Source organism: Astatotilapia calliptera, chromosome 3 (genome assembly GCF_900246225.1).
Source record: "Astatotilapia calliptera chromosome 3, fAstCal1.2, whole genome shotgun sequence".
NCBI lineage: Eukaryota > Metazoa > Chordata > Actinopteri > Cichliformes > Cichlidae > Astatotilapia > Astatotilapia calliptera.
In genome coordinates this window covers 15,011,496-15,028,612 of record NC_039304.1, presented here as the reverse complement: position 1 = coordinate 15,028,612, position 17,117 = coordinate 15,011,496, and the positions used below count along the sequence as shown (strand labels likewise).

Sequence of the window (17,117 nt, the reverse complement as noted above, 5' to 3'; positions counted from 1 at the left end):
ATACACACCCACTCTAATAAACACCACGGTTTTGTGTTACTGACTTTTCTTTGCAGCCTCAATTTTGAGTCATTTTGTTACGTGGGTGACTGCAGGTATAGTGCTCTACAAATCTATCGCATCGTGCTACGAGTGTGCTTAATATTTTACTCAAAGACAGGAGTGAAACAGAAAGCTTGGCAAGATGCGTTCAACCTGTAAATAGAGAGCCACGTGCACGAAGAAGACGAAGAAAAAAAGCTGGCATTTTAACAACATGGCATCTCATCAGCAAAAGCTCTGAACAGGTGTATGAATTGGACAGATCTGAACAGAAGCACAAAATCTGAACTTTTTCTGGCTCGGCACGCCAAACAATCAAGCCTCCCCCTCCCTTTGGGATCAGAAACAAATATTCACACTGAGCTTCTTAACTGATATGCATATGAAGGTGTGAATCCAAAGCAGGGATACTCTCAGAGGTCTTAAGCATATGGTGCGTGTTTGAGTCAAATGAATGCTTCAGCATGATCACAAATGCAAAGAGGCCGTCTTTAGCCGGGAGCGAAAACACTCAACTCCCCAATGTGAACAGATTTCCTCTCACCTGTCACCCTACTCCCTTCATACGGGGTTTATGTATTCTTACAGGTGGAGGGGAGCGAGTTATTAGTTTGGAGATTTGATGCGACTTCTGAAGGGGCCTGCGGTGTTAATTGTGTGAATCGTCTAACTACCTGCTTGCCGCAGAGCCCCTCTTGAAAAGCGAGACTTTAAAATACAGCAGCCACAGAGTTCCTGCGACACCAATCGGGTTCCTTGATGGCAACTTTGGACCTAATTAGAGGCAGAAAACGTGTGAAGTGCACCCAGCCGTGAATGTACAGCAGCGGGCTCGATAATATCAGCTCTTAACCCTGCTCCTTAAACACTCTTCTCTGCCTCTTCTGTTCAGACTGCCTGTGGCAGAGAAAAAAGGTTTTATAATGCTCCTGCTCCCGTGCACGACGAACATTACGGGCAGAGAGAATTATGAAAAAGAGAGGTAGCGGCGTCTGTTAAAAGCCAGGTTTGAATCGCTTCTGCTGCTTTTTCAGACTGCTGTTCATTCCTCTCCAGGCCACAGGCTGGAAAAGCAGGGCGTTTTTTTCCTCCCCCCTTCACTGGATGTGTCATCGTAAGTACTCCAAAATCTTCCCTTTTTGTCTCTCAATTTATAAGAATAAAACTCTAGGCTGGCTCCGATTAACCGGGTGGGGTTTGGAAAATGAGCGTATCAACCTGCAGCGCCGTTATGCATTTTTCTGGGTGTAATTCGTCCAATCTATAGAGGCTTTGCACCATGACATCACCCTATAACACAAGCCCCTATAGTCTCTCATGCAGAGTGGAAAATGCACATACCTTCTGCAAGAAAATGTGGCTAAAATGTTAAAGAGCTGCGATGCAACAGACAGCAGAAATGTATTCAGAAAGAATTCTGATACTTGCAGAGAAGCTAAAGCATCACAGCTATGAAAGTACCGGTGGATAACATGTTGTGTCTTTCTCTGGCTTTTCGTTTTCTTCAGCCAGAGATATTTCACATGAGAGAAGAGAACCTAAATACAGTCTGCAAATCATTTGCTGACCTTAAATAAACAGGTATGTTTAAATTAAATGTAATAATATGATTTAGGTTTTCGTCTGTCACATGTCATTGCTAAACGTGCACCACACACCCTGTGGGACAAAGCTGCAGCGGCCACACAGATGACACGTGCACGGCAACTTAAAGGGTTAGTTTGGAGTTTTGTAAGTCTGGTAGTACTTGAGTATTACCTACAGCATCCACCAGTATGAAAGAGGAGGCTGGAGTACCAGCTGAGCCTCAAGACCTAAAAAGAAAGAAGCAAGATAGTGAATATCAGTTAAGGTGTACAGCATGCATTATATAAAATACCTTGAGATGACTATTAAATACATTTCCATCCATCCACGTTCTTAAACACTTGTTTAATTTAAGGTCACAGGAAGCTGGAGACTATCCCAGCTGTCATAGCAGGAAAGGTGGGGCACGCCTTGAGCAGGTCACCAGTTTGTCTTAGAGGGCAAACACACAGAGAGACACACAACCATCCACACTCACGTCTACAGCAAATTTAGATTCACTAAGTCACCCAACGTGCGTTTGTCTGGAGTTTAGTTTAGACTAATCGCAGCTTTGACGGTACACGACTTTGCTTGTTTGTCAACTTTGCCGCTAATTTCAGCTTTTGTGAGGCTTAATCTGAAGATGGTCTGTGCCTTCTTTGGTGCTGACTTGGGGAAAATAACAAACGTGCCCGGTGTATTAAATGCTTTAACAACATTCAGTATGGCAGAAACTGACTTAATAGGGTGCTTTGAAATTGGCTTGATGCAAGTTATCCAACCACACCTAATTTTTTTGTGAAGTACGACTTAAATGCACTTTCAACTTCTGCCCTACTGGTGGCGCTGTAGTACTCGAGAATCGGGGGACTTTCCCCTGTCATTGAACAAATGTCAAAGAAACACTTACCACAAGGTCCATTGACCTGCTGTTCTGGAGCTTTTGATCACATAATGTTCATTCTTTGTAGTTTAAGTTATCCTCGATTCAGCTAAACTTAATTTTCAACACAATGAATATCACATAATATGTGATATACGCTCCAAACGTGTACTCTCAATGAGACGGTCTTCCAGCTAAAGTTGTAGTACATCATGTCACAGTTATCTTAGAGAGCGAAGTCTTTGGAAATCTGTCCACCTGAACCTCGGGGAATAGTTAAATGTCAAGAACGATGAGTGCCACACAGAAACAAGTTTAATACACAGCCTCTGACAGAGTAGAAAACAAACACACACCACCTATTGAGATCATTCAAAAACAAAAACAATCTAAATTTTTTCATAGACTGCATATAAAACATGGATAAACCTGCATTTTCTTTAATGACCAGCAGAGGGCGACTCATCTTGTTGCGAAAGAAGCTCGACTGTATGAGAAAATGATCCTACTTCTCTCTTCATGAACACATTAAACCATTTTCTGTCATGTTTTGGGCTCAATCAGTATTTTTAGGGCTACTTTAACAAACGTCACCATTGGTGCCATCAAGGACAAACTGGGTAATGCGTGTAGTTAGCAAGTTTTTTTTGTATGTTTGTGCAGTGTTGCTCAGTTTGTTAGATCTAACAAAGATGTGACCATCAAAAAGCTACACTCAAGGCTTCACACACCTGTTAGCGGCTTTGCAGTGATTATGTCCATCTTTTATATTCAGTCTATGGGATTTTTAGAGGGAAAAACATCATTGTGCTTACTCCACTTTCTACCATTACAGCTAATGTCTGACTCCAGCTGCACAGACAGTTTTAGAATGAAGCCATTTAAAGCTGAAGGCACCTGTGTTTCATCCATCCCCACCTCTCCTCTTCTTCCTTATCATAAAAACAGTCACTGCCTGCCAGCACTCAACCTGGAGTAGAAAAATAAAAGTCGTGTCCTCTGAATCTAATAAGGAGATGGAGGCTCTCCTCTCCGTGTGGGATATTCCTGATTTCAGAGAGCCGCCGCGACTTCCACTGGTGGAAGAGTCCTGACCTCCTTCAACGCACTGCAGGTAGCAACCTGGATGCTTCTGTGCTGACCTGACTGCAGTCTCTCTTACCAGCTCCATCTCAGTGTCCCACTCTGTCATTTGTACCATCGGAGAGACCCATCCCGCTCTCTGCAGCTCCAGAGCAGATGTTCTAACTGTCTCCGCTCAACCGCCGCTGCTCCCAGGTCAGCTCCAGAGGCAGATGTTGCTCATGGCCTGGCAGGTGGAGCTGCTCTCTGCGGGAGAGAGGTAGATCTTGCCACTGGGACAAACGCACACCTCGTACACGGTCTGCTCCTGCGAGGCCTGCCTGGGCGACGCTGTGTAGGTGCCGAGCGGGAGGCCTCCAAACTGAACGGCGTTGGCATCTAAAAGTATCTGGAAGGACACAACGTTGGAGACAAGCTGGAAGTCATTCAAATAACACTGTCAGGGGTGTCCTGGAGTGATATAGTACCAACTGGAACTGATAAATGACTGTGGCACAATCAGTAAATACAGTAGCAGGTGGAGTGAGATACAGCAGTCCTGATCTGATGAGTTAGATCAGCAGTGAAGGTGGATTTGGCCTGGAACATTAAATTGGTCTCTCTCTCTTTTTGTTTTTTTGGCCACACTAGTGGCTCAAGAGAGCAGAGTGTCAGTTGGTGGGTCGCTGCTTTGGTTCAGACTGAAATGGCTCAACAACTATTAAACAGACTGCCAAGATTTCCCAATTAGTGACTGACAATTCTCTAAACGACCATTATTAGAACTCTGGAGATCTGTTTCCATCCACCACCAGGCTCAAATGTTAAAAAGAAAAACAGAAAAGTAAAACGACTTCATTTCCACCATATCCACAGGCTCAAAGCAACTGGACAAACTCATAAATATAAGGATTGCATTGTGACTTTGTTGCAGACTGTTTGCAGTCAGTTACCACCTGCAGTCTGAAAGCAATGACATCACTAAATGCGCTGCCAGGCCTTTACTGCAGCTGCCTTCTGTCTCAGCGTTCGTGGCTCAGTTTTTGTCTCAGATAAGTGAACAGCTGGCTCGGTTGGGTTAAAAAAATCAAGCAAGTGACTCATCGATTTAAGAGCATTAAATATCCTTTGCCTTCTGAAGCTCTTGGGTTGTTTTGGGATGTTTGAGGTCACTGTTCATTTGCACCGTAAAAAACCGTCCTTTTCGTTTTACAGCACTTGGCTGAATCTGAGCAGGAAGTAGAGCCACGGCCCAGAATTTAGCCTGCTTCTTTTATCAGCATTCACAACAAGAGACTACAAAAACCCAGCCAAGGCTGATCATTTCCTCCGCACCATGCACGAGTTCCTGGATCCAGAAGGATGTCTGAATTTAGACTAGTTTGTAAAATGACAAATTTGAAATAAATAAGTTGAGCCAAGCCCAGGCTCTGGCCAAGTTTTCATGCAAATCATCTTCAACTTTTTGAGTCATCCGGCTAACAAACAGACTAAATAAACAAACCACATAACCTCCTTGCTGAAGCTAATTAATACTACAGACCTAGCTCCACAGGTAGCCGTACATGCAATCACAATGAATCCTCCATATTTGACAAGTAATGATGTTTGCTTTGGATAATTAGTCCTTGCTTTCCCTCTCTTTCCATCATCCAGGTAACAAGGGCAGAGGGTACTGATACGCCAGAGTACTGCAATAGTTTGAGAGATAATACTGTATTGATACAGACCCATCAAATATTGATATTTTAATATATGATCTGCAAAGACAATACTAACTTTTTAGCCCTAGAATAATAAAAGAAATTACTTTAACAGTTCAACAGATGGTGATCTTGTGGTTTTTTTTCCCCAAGTGACATCGGCATACGGGAGGAAGTTTTTAAAACAGATGGCAGCATTGTAGAAAAAAAGAACTTGGACTTATGTTTGGATTTACAAAAAAGGAAGGGACAAAGGAGGTGGATATAATACACGGGAGTGTCATAAAATACTCTGGGAGAACTATGAACATTAGCTTGGCTGATGCAAATTTTCGGTTATTCTCTATGTGTGACCTGCTCATAGTGATCTTTGCTAAATCTAATTTTCTACATTATAAAATTCTTCAAACTAAAATGAATTATTCGATTTTGCAGCACGTGCTCTCACACTGAAACCGAAAAACTGCTCTGACACTGGAGACAGCTACAAATAATTAATTAAAAGGGAGCTGCTGCACATCCACCTTTACCTGACATATTTACCTCAAACAAAAGCAAAAGATTTACACGACAAAACAAATGTCAGGTTCTTACATCACTTTTAGGGTGTTTTTAAAAAGTCGCCAGATGAGCCCCTTTCTCTTTTTTTCACTCGTCTCCATAATTTCCCCTCATCACAGTCTTGATCCTTTGCTCATACCGAGGCTCCTAGCTCGCGGTTGGCTCTGAGCTCTGAATAGCTTTAGCTTTGTTCGTGTTGCCTTTGTTAGTTTCATGAAAACGTTCATGTTTGTGAAGGTGAAATAGTATCTGGTTGGGTTTATTATTAGAGACGTTTTCGTGGTGGTCCACCATACAGTTTACTTTGGCAAACTTTCTGTCCTCACTGCTGGCTGCTGTCTCTACAAAACAACCAACACTGGGACCACTGACAAAACTACCTCCCAATTCAGAGCTAAGAAAATATTTATAGGTGCCTTTCAAGAAACTCAAGGACACCTGGCTGTGCAACTACGTGGAGGACAAAAAGAAGCATTTTCCCCTCCCCAATCTCAAGGCACTGGAACCCAGGTGTGTGACACCTTTGATGGATACAGCTGTACCCAGGCTCTACAGAGAGGTCAGGCATAAATGTGAGTACAGCAAAGGGTTGCATTAACTTGAGACATCTGGACATTACATGCTGTGGATTCATATGTGGCTCATTATCTCACCGATGACTGGCTACTGCTGCTTAAAATACCTTTAATAGTACAGCAGCCCACACATTTGAATTCAGTCGCACACAATGTAACACAATGTAGCACAAACAGCTCAGTCTGTCAGGTGCATGCAACATTTTGATGGGTGTTAATGACCGTGTTGGTCAGTCTGTCTGCTTCACAGTTCTATTTTGCTGCAATAAAATGACAGAAATGCGAGAACTTTACAAAGTAAAAGAAAGAGATGCTGACCAAGTTTGGAAAAAAAGGGAATAAATCGCAATATATGTTAATGTGATACTCAGCATATAGCAAAACGTTTAAAATCGCAATAATATCACATCAGGAGTATCATGACAGCGGTGTTCTTGACTTGAATAAATACTGCATTTGCATTTTTCATGAATATAAATTGAACACTTGGAATCAACTCCAGACTTGTGAGTTCCTTAATTTATGATTAAAGAAACAATGACAGATCTTTAAGTCTGTGAAAATGGAAAGACTATAAAAAAAAGTCTCTTATTTCCTTCTGTGTTAAAGCTAAAACTACTCAGTCACATTTGATTGCTTCATATCACATGCCCTGTGGTAGAATATTTAAAACAAATATATAGATATACATATATAGAAACGAATGCTCCTCACCTCTCCTTCAGTGGACTCTAGCCGTAGATCCTTGCGACCGCTGACCTTCAGCGACCCTTCAGCGGCACTCACTTCCACCCCTCTGGGAGCCTCCATGGTCAGGGTTCGTGTGGGAGACTCGAGCCTGACAAAAAAAAAAGAAGCAGCTCAGTGATGCAGCGGATGAGCTCATTGATTTATTCTGCTTATACTTTCAGCATGTTTGCATTATTAAAACGTTGCCTTTCAGTTGGATTTAATAGCTAAGGATACAAAATTCATTCAAGGTTACACTGATTGTTATTCAGTTGATATTTTATACATCTCTCCGTGTTTAGGCCAGATTAATGACGCGAATCGTCTTTGTTTTCATAACAAATCCAAGGATTTCAAATTTGAGTCAAAATGTCTCAAATTTAACAAGAAAGAAGGAAAGAAAGCGCACTGATATTTCTGTCTGAGCAAGTGCAGCTTGGGGTTTGCCGTACCAACTGCTTCCCTACCGGAGGAATATTAAAGCTGCTGTTCATGTTTAAATAGCTGCTTTCATTATTCCAAAGCAGTATGGCTGTCCTAAACAGCCCATAATTGTATCAGCTGATGTTGACCTTCAGCCACGCTGAGGCTAATGCAATTTGCATTTTCCTCCTGTGGACTATTTGTTTACACAGGGAAAGATAAGTGTGAGAGCCAATCAATGTGGAATTTGTTTTCATAACTCATAACCGTTTCAAATTGATTCCGCCCCCCCACGCGCACATCTCTCTCAAATCTGTTTTCAATGAATTTTAAATGGAAGACTTTAAGGAGCTGCCTTTAAATCGCTTAAATCTCCATGCGCTCTGAAAGTGACACACATTTTGGATTATGCACTAGTGGAAATAAGGGTGCGAAGAAAGACGAGCAAACAAATTTCATCTGCATTTGAAAAGCCTGTCAGTAGATACAGTCTGAAGGGGATCTGTGAAAACGTGCCTTTGACCCGGGATTGTTTGTGCTCTAGACGTGAAGGAATAAAGAAGATAGAGTGGCTTTTCTTTTAATACCCATCTATTGTTTTCTCCATGAAAGCTGTTCAGTGAGCAGATACGCCACGCTTCAGCATACAGTGTTATGACATGTTTGTTTGCGTATTACGTTTTCCAATTCAATTTTAATCTCAAACCCTTCATGTTGTTGGTTTTGTGAATGCAAATAACGGCTTATTACAGAAAAAAGGCAAGAATGTAATTTTAAGTACTAATTTCAAATTTTTTATTTATTGTGTAAAAACAAACAAACCCAAAACGAAAAAAAAAACAACCTCATTCATCTCCAGTGGCAGCACTCAAAATCCCATCTGTCCTCTCAAACCCCCCAATAATTATTTGTTAAGAGTCTGCTGATTCTCTATGGACAGGGCAGTCATTAAAAGATCCATTTAAAACACCGTGCACTGAGCCATGCCGTAAGAAATCTGTGATATGTAAGGCATGAGCCTGTGATATTTTCACTCCATTCAAAGCAGTTCTGTCATCACCCACTGAGCGCACACACACACACGCACACACACAGCAGAGCAGAGCAGGCGCTTCTGCCAAAAGACAAAGTGCGCAATTTCCATGAGTGCTTGTTTCAGGCACAGTCCAGAAGAAAAAAAAAGCATTAAATGAATTAAGTTAAAAATGTCTCTTCGGTTTTATAACCGTCTCAGACTCCTTCCATTATCATGTATGGCCTTTGTGAGGCTAACGCAGCAGCGTGAAGTCACACTTCACTCTGCCTGAGACTGACTGGTGTAATAAATAAATAAATAAATAAATGAATAAACCCAGCAATCACTAACGACATACCAACTGGAATTCATCGATGGCTGCTCAAGACGTGCATTACATGTGTAACATTAGATTCATTTAAATCCAATATTCCTGATAACTGTATTAAATATAGTGAATGGAAAAGAGCCGTGTGTGAGTTTAATAAGTTCCACATGTTAAAAGGTTGACACTAACATTTAGGCCAGCATCAGCACTTTCTGGCATTGATAAAATGTTTAATTTCCTTTTTTTTTTTTTTGCTTTGCTGATGATAGAAAGGACCATTGTTTTTTTTGTGCGTGGGGGGGTTTGTTTTGTCTTCTAGTTTTGTTATTTTGTTTAATGTTGTGCTTTTTTGTGAAGTGTTTTATTGTGTTTGTGCTTTTAAATGCCAGGTTCTAATTTACCACAGTAGTTATCTGTTTTTCTTAGTAAGCTGTGAATCATTAGAAGCCGTCGCTCAGGGGGTGCAGATGAAAATGGCCTTTAAGCTAAATCTAGCACACTATACACTCGCTGGCCAATTTGTTAGGTAGACCTGTTCAGCTGCTTGTTAATGCAAATAATTAACCAGCAAGTCACATGGCAGCAAGCCAAAGCATTCAGGCATGTAGACATGATCTAGAGTACCTGCTGAAGTTCAAACTGAGCACTAGAATGGGGAAGAAAGGTGATTGTTGCCCTGGCTTCATGTTTAGGGTCGTTGTCCTGCTGGAAGGTGAACCTCCACCCCAGTCTCAAGTCTTTCGCAGACTCCAAGAGGTTTTCTTCCAAGATTGCCCTGTATTTGGCTCCATCCATCCTCCCATCAACTTTGACCAGCTTCCCTGTCCCTGCTGAAGAGAAGCACCCCCAGAGCATGATGCTGCCACCACCATATTTGACAGTGGGGATGGTGTGTTCAGAGTGATGTGCAGTTTTCCGCCACACATAGCGTTTTGCATTTTGGCCAAAAAGTTCCATTTTGGGTCTCATCTGACCAGAGCACCTTCTTCCACATGTTTGCTGCGTCCCCCACATGGCTTGAGGCAAACTGCAAACGGGACTTCTTATGGTTTTCTGTTAACAATGGCTTTCTTCTTGCCACTCTTCCACAAAGGCCAACTTTGTGCAGTGCACGACTAATAGTTGTCCTATGGACAGATTCCCCCACCTGAGCTATAGATCTCTGCGGCTCGTCCAGAGTCACCATGGGCCTCTTGGCTGCATTTCTGATCAGAGCTCTCCTTGTTCGGCCTGTGAGTTTAGGTGGACGGCCTTGTCTTGGTAGGTTTACAGTTGTGCCATACTCCTTCCATTTCTGCTCCTCAGTACCAACTGACCAAAGTCTAAACACCACAGACTACCTGAGTATTGTTGCTGATCATGTCCATTCCCCTTTATGACTGCAGTGTACCATCTTCTGATGCCTGCTTCCAGTAGAATAGCGCACCGTGTCACAAAACTCAAATCATCTCAAACTGGTTTCTTGAACACAAAAATGAGTTCACTATGCTTAGATTGTAAAAAAAAGAGAGCACCTTTTGGGATGTCCAAATCTTCTTCAACTGCGTGATGCTATTGTGTCAATATGGACCAAAATCTTTGGGGAATGATCCAGAACTTTCTTGAATCTGTGCCACAAAGAACTGAGGCAGTTCTGAAGTCTACAATGGGGCTCTAACCCAGTACTAGATGCAAGGTCAGTGAGTGTGTACAGTCTGCATTTAACATTTTTGGATTGACTTGATTGAGTTGTTTGTGTTCTGCTTCTCAAATTTAACAAATCAGCAGTTAAATTTCTCTACCGTGTCACAGATTGTAACCACATTTTAAAAGACTTGGGTAAAAATACAGAAAAACACAGCTTTTCATCAAACATTTTTTAAATTAGTTCAACATTTTTTTTTTACAAAGTTGGTAAACTGTCTTCTGCCTTTGCAGAAGAATGGGAAAATGTGATAAAACATTAAATGAGTTTTTCTTAAAATGTCACAATTCCCCAAAACGTTACGATCATTAGGCTGACTGATGAGGGCGTCAGTTAAAAGAGGTTGACGCATCCACCATATTTCAGGGCTTTGAAACGTAAAGCCGTCACAAGTGATAACTTATCTGGTATTTGCAGTCGTAAAGGCTGTTTATGACAGGCTCTCCCGCTCTCTGGGAAACCTGACCAACCTTTTGTGGTGTATTCAAGCTGACCTTTACGTCCACATAAAGGTCACCGTATCACAGAGCTTTGGAGGAAAATAGCTGTAGGATGTGCTGATGACCAAAAAGGTGATACCAAAGAGAAAGAGATTTGTTTAAATAGTGCATATCTAGCATGTTTGCTTGGGGGGTGAAAGACTAATTTATTTTTATATGTTACTATCACTTACAGGGATCCACTGGGCTTTATATACTACCATCTTTATCAGTTTCCCTTTTAGCACAAGTTCAATAACTGGTTGTGGTGAATGTGTGGCAGTACCCAAAAACTATCTCAAACATTACACAGCAAAAGAAAAACTTTCCAAAACTACTACAGCATACCACTAAACAGTAATGTGATGGGTGCAGAATGAAAAAAAGGTAATATGCTACTGTTTTCCCCACCATAAATATGAAAGCTATATTCAGGCTTGTGGCCACAAAAACATAGGATGGAGTATGAAAAATATAAAACATGGACAGAATTTAAACTATGCCACAATGGAAGGACACATATTCATCAACATGGAAAGCTTCATATTAGCAGCTGATCAGAAACATTTAAAAGGGCCTCTTTAGATACACTATTAGAAATCTCATCTTTAAGGTAAAAGCCATGCATGCACAGACATTACTTGAACTCCCAGTGAACTCTTTCAGATGCAATCTAAAATGGCACAACAAAAGAGGCAGGACATGAATGGTTTTTGCAGTACAAAACTAAAATCAACCTAATTGTTCCTCAGGTCACAATCTCCTGTCAGGCGAGTAAAATATAGAACCCACCCAAACTTAAACCAAACATGAGTCATGAAGAGACACCATCTCTGCCAATCACCAGTGGTCGACGCCACCACCAACCCCAGAAATGTGATATTATGGACACGTCATCCACCGACTGCTCATGAGCATACATTTCCTGTCTTATCAACCCGCCCTTTAGTAATCTCCCATAGGAGAGACAAAGAGGATGGAACATCCATCCATCCTCATCCGCTTTGAAATGGCTCAAACTGTTCAAATACACAGAAAATATGACACAGGTCAGATGCTGTAGTATCAGAAATCTTTCAGACCAATTGAAATATGTAAACTGCAGACAGCTTCAACTCAACGCAATTACAAGGCGTTTACAACAAGGTGCAAACCAGCTCGTTGCACTAAACGATGAGAAGGGCATTTACATTTCACCAGAAAACATCTAAAAGAGCCTGCACATGCCTGAAGAAAATCTTTTGAGAGACAAAGCCAAGGTTTACTTGTACCAGAATGATAGACAGAGAAAAGTATAGAGAAGGAGAGAAACTGCTCATGATCCAGAGTTAATGTATGGGCATGTAAGGCTGCCAGTGAAACCAGGCCACGAGTGTTTATTGATGATGTGACTGCTGACAGAAGGATGAACTGTGAAGTGTACACGGCTCTACTCTCTGCTCAGATTCAGCCAAAATAATCTGCACATCACCCAAAGCGTAATGCGAAAGCAACCCAAGAACTTCTCAAAGAAAACAAATGGGATGTTCTTCAACGGCCAAAAGTAGAGACGCACAAACATGCACGAAGTGAAGGTGTTCTCATTAAAAGCCTGGCAAAGCATCTCAGCAATCCTTACATTTAAAATGATGTCCAATTACATTTGAGCCACAGCTAATGGAGTACTTTTGTTATAAATGAAATAAAAGCTGAGAGTCTGCACTTCAGTTACATATTGTCTGTTTGACTTTAAATACAATGTGGTGGTGTACAGAGGCCAATTGTGTAGCTGTCCAAATACTTAAGGACCTAACCGTATGCTGAGATTTGATGGAGTCTGGACCTTTAGGAAGGGGGTACGATAATAGATATCCCAAAAGCTCCACACACTTGTCCATGTCTTTACTTATGAAGACACATGGAGAAGCAAGTACGACAGTGAATCAGTATCCCTAACAAGGTTTACACCAATTATTTCCAATATATCTGTAAGTAATGTTATCAGCAGTCCAAACATTCTTCATCTGGTCTACAAGACCACTGCAATAACCAAGAAACAATATTTCACTGCTGCAGTCAAAATAAGAGGAAAAGAACATGTGCACACTTCTGTAATAACTCTGTGCTCCCTAACTGGTAGCAGTAGTAGAGTCCGACCAGAGCTAAGTGGGAACAAGAAGAGTTTTTATCTCTTTAATGAACATGTCAGTCATGTGTGGACACGGCTAGAGCACGGACTGTCCTCAGAGCTGCTTAGATAAACTGTAGACAGACGTGCAGCTGGCCGCATTGCAGAGGAGAGCTCTAGTAGCAGAAAGTTACAGAGAAAACGAAATGGAAAAACTATTTTTCTGCTCTCTGATTCTGGGCCTGATTCATCATGTGATGTCTGCACTGTAAGAACCCAGAGAGCCTTCAAATCCTGTCTGTCCTGCCTTTGCTGCTTAATGTCAGACTTGTCTCACTGCAGATTCCTGTGTGGGTTCAAGCAGCAGTTTATAGCCAGCAAAAAAAAACCCCAAAAAACTGAGTATGTTCGTTCTTGATACAATTGAGACCTGGAGACTTTGTGTCACATTGATTAGAAGTGAATCTACCATCTGTTGTCAAGAGATGTCAAAAGAATAGATGAAGTCTCCCTAAGTGTATGCAAACTAGATGACAGAAGTATCGCAGCTACACCAGGATAATATCACAGCAGTATCACACATCAGAGCACCATCCTTCAGAATGAGATGTGAAATTATGTCATTATGTAATTGACAGAAACATTTTAATATTTAAGCCTATAATTGTGGGCTACAAGCAAGCTGCTCCTTATCATCAAGCTAAGAGGGCAGTTAGGTAGAGAGTCGGAGCCAAGTTTACAGCAATTATCTCTCTCGTTTTGTCTCAAACTCAGTCTCGGGGGCGCATTTTACGAGTGGAACTGAACTAAAGAAATTACTGTGGGGCGAGGGAGCTGATCGGAGTCTGAAAACAGCTATGTCTAAAGGTAATGAAGCTGTGAGCTGAGAGCAAGAGATGACAAACTGGCGCCTCTCCAGCAGGACCAGATCCGCTTCATAACTGCAATCCCCTCGTTTTACAGACCTAACATCAAGAGTTCTCTTCTTTGTCAGCACAAGTGCAATTATCCACAAGTCGCAGCACGCAAGCATACCTTTTAGTTAGCAGGTGACGAAGCAGAGGACCAAACACTCTACTCAGTTGTAAACCTTGCACATTGCTGTCATAGCATTCATTACACAGGAGACTAAAGCATAAACAGTAGCGTGATTAAGTAATTAGTTAGATTCTTACTTATGCAGGTCGCAGTGTTGTCAAAGTATTCAGAAATTAAGAATTTAATTTTGTCTTTTGATATTTGTGGCTGAAATTACTTCAGAATGACTTTTTCTGTTTTCATCAAACATGAGGACCGGTTGCTAGAACCATCCCACCAAATGGACCAATTCAGCCCCCTAGAGTGCGGTGGAAAGTGTGGAAATTGCAGTGAAGTCATTAATATCTGACATGAGGTGATGTCAGTGTTACTGTGAAGAAAATAGTCGGTCTCAGAAAATCAGTTTCAACAAGTTGTTTGAATCATAAAAAGTGAAATACTTCTGTTATTCAACGTTACCTGTCAAGGTTTTTTGCTTTTGCAGATTCGGTGAAATATGCAGTGCACATGTGGTAATCAATATTGCTAAATATTACTACAATTATTATTAGTGAGAATCTCAGATGTTCATCACAACTTTATAAATTGTTTGTTCACTGTTTTTACAATATACCTGTAGTTCTAGAAAGTCAGGTTATTATGCAGCTTTGTTTATACATTACCCATAAACAAGAGTGAGTTTAACACCCCTGGTCTTTGTTTTTCATCTTTAATATAATGCTCATTTCTGCTTATCAAGGTCTCTTACCCCTTCCTGAAAGACAAAACTCATTTGGGAGGGAGTAAGAGACAGCCTTTGCATACAGGAAGTCCTGAGGGACTCGGTCAAATGCCAAATCTTAAGTCCACAAAACACACGTAGACTCATTGGGCAAACTTCCGTGCATATTAGGTAACCTCGAGACGATTAAAAAGCTCGTCCAGTGTTCCACGACCAGAATCAAAACCACATTGCCCCTCTTTAATCGTAACTTTGATTTAAAAAAAAAAAAAAAAAAAAAAAAAAAAAAAAAAAAGGACTCTCTTCCCCAGCAGCTTGGCATATAAGATGGGACCAACACCCTAGTCTCCCAAACCATTGGCTCTGTCACCAACTTCCACATGTATTTTTGTTGTGCCTGAAATGAACAAATAAATGAATGAAATGAATGAATGAATGCTGCACAAGTGTGTTAACCAAAACAGCCTTACAAATCCCAGCTTTTTAACACGACAATGATGAGCAAGTCAACCCACCACCCCCAAATTCTGCTCCTGCTACATAAGGGATATCAGTGGGACTTAAAATATCCTCAGCTGCAGTCAGGCGGTACTGCATCCTGACTGTGCACAGTATAGAGTCAGGATTACACAGTGTGATATTCCTGCTTCCTGTTTCCAAGAATTGCCTTAAGGATGACCGAAAGTCTTGCTTACCGAACTCCTCCAACATCCAAATTTTGACTTCAGCTGTGGTTGCAACCCACTTGGCCTGTTGGCCTGACTTGTCGGCTGCCTGTGAAATCAAACTCAATAGGACTACTTCTTCAACTTGACAGCTGCCCTCTGGTGTCCAATATCTGGTTTGAGGTTACCACCAGACCAGGCACCAACCACTGAGTGGACCAGACCAGGCACCAGACCACCAGTCTCCCTCAGAATGCTGTCAAAGCTCTGCTGGAGGTGGGAACTGAAGATCTTGTAGATCAGGGCCTCTGATAAGTGAGCACCCTCTCACCACCTGGTTTTGATTAGTTGAAAGCTTTGCTCCACTCTTTACCTTAGTGTCCAACACATAAGGTCTGATGATATGATTATAAAATCAATCATCAAGTTCTGACTTAGGATGTCCTGTTGCCAAGTGCACTAATGGCGAAAAAGTGATTACCATGAAAGCAAAACAAATACAAAAACACTATTATTTTGTGAGGCTGTTCCTTCCAACGGTCACACAGTTGTTTACCATGTGAGCATTGAAATTCCCCAGCAGGACAGAGTCCCAAGCACGTAAGGCTTTCAGATTGTCCCCACAAATTCACTTGAAGCTGTGTCACAAAAGTCTATCAGGTGATATTCTCACATAGACTAAGAACTCTCACAAGGCAACCAGCCAATAAAACAAATTAAGAAAAAGCAGATGACTCAGCAGATGAAGAAAAGTAAGCACAATCTTTCCAGTATGTGAAACTATGTCTGATTTTATTCCTGCTCTTGATTGTAGTTTGGAAAGATGTAGTTCTCCTGCTAGGTCTGCATCTACATCAACAAATATACATATTATAGATTTACAAATTCAGATTTCCAGTTCTCTCATTCCAGTTTAAACTTGTACATCTCAGTTGTCTCACGCTTAAATAGGCTGCCAACGCAAAAGATGCTGGAAGCCACTCTGGCTAAGTCATTTGCACTTGTCCACCAGTAAAAGTCACACATAATAAGAAATTAAATCACAAAAGGCAATGATCATAACAAACAAAGACAGACTTGAGTGCCAGCGTACACGGGTAAACTCCAGGAGAAGAACAGGTGCTTCAAAGAGGAAGAAGTTCTCATGTGGCTTTCTTTGATTTGACTCTGCTCTGTTCATCTCCCAGATTACTCCTGGCTTTCAGGGAAATAAAACGCATCACAAAGAGAGTGATGTTTCTTTAAACGGGGAAAGAAAGGTGATGTGGACGCAAGCCAAGCTGTGTCCTTATCATCCGGAGGGGCTTACTGCACAGGTGACACACGATTTGCAAGGAGGGCTTAACTTGTCATGATTTCAGCGAGGTGGCGGGAGGGAAGAGCCTCATTAGCATTTACGGAAAGGCCCAGAGCTGCATACATAAACAATGCTGAACAAGGCAAATGCCACTTTTAAAAGAAATACTGGAGATGTGGGAAAAAATGTTTTCTTTGGATAAATAATCAGATTGTTGAATGAGCTATATTGGGCAT

At 41.5% G+C, this 17,117-nt stretch overlaps 1 protein-coding gene across 1 annotated transcript in view; it reads right to left on the bottom strand.

Moving 5' to 3' along the window:
* Positions 1–2,791: 2,791 nt before the first annotated feature.
* Positions 2,792–17,117, bottom strand: part of LOC113018669 (zeta-sarcoglycan-like) — a 53,380-nt gene continuing 39,054 nt past the window's right edge. The window contains exons 7-8 of the mRNA XM_026161969.1: positions 7,110–7,233; positions 2,792–3,965 (exon numbers count right to left, since the gene is read on the bottom strand). Coding sequence (XP_026017754.1) covers positions 3,774–3,965; positions 7,110–7,233 — 316 coding nt within the window. The 3' untranslated portion in view covers positions 2,792–3,773. The remainder of the gene's footprint in view (positions 3,966–7,109; positions 7,234–17,117) is intronic.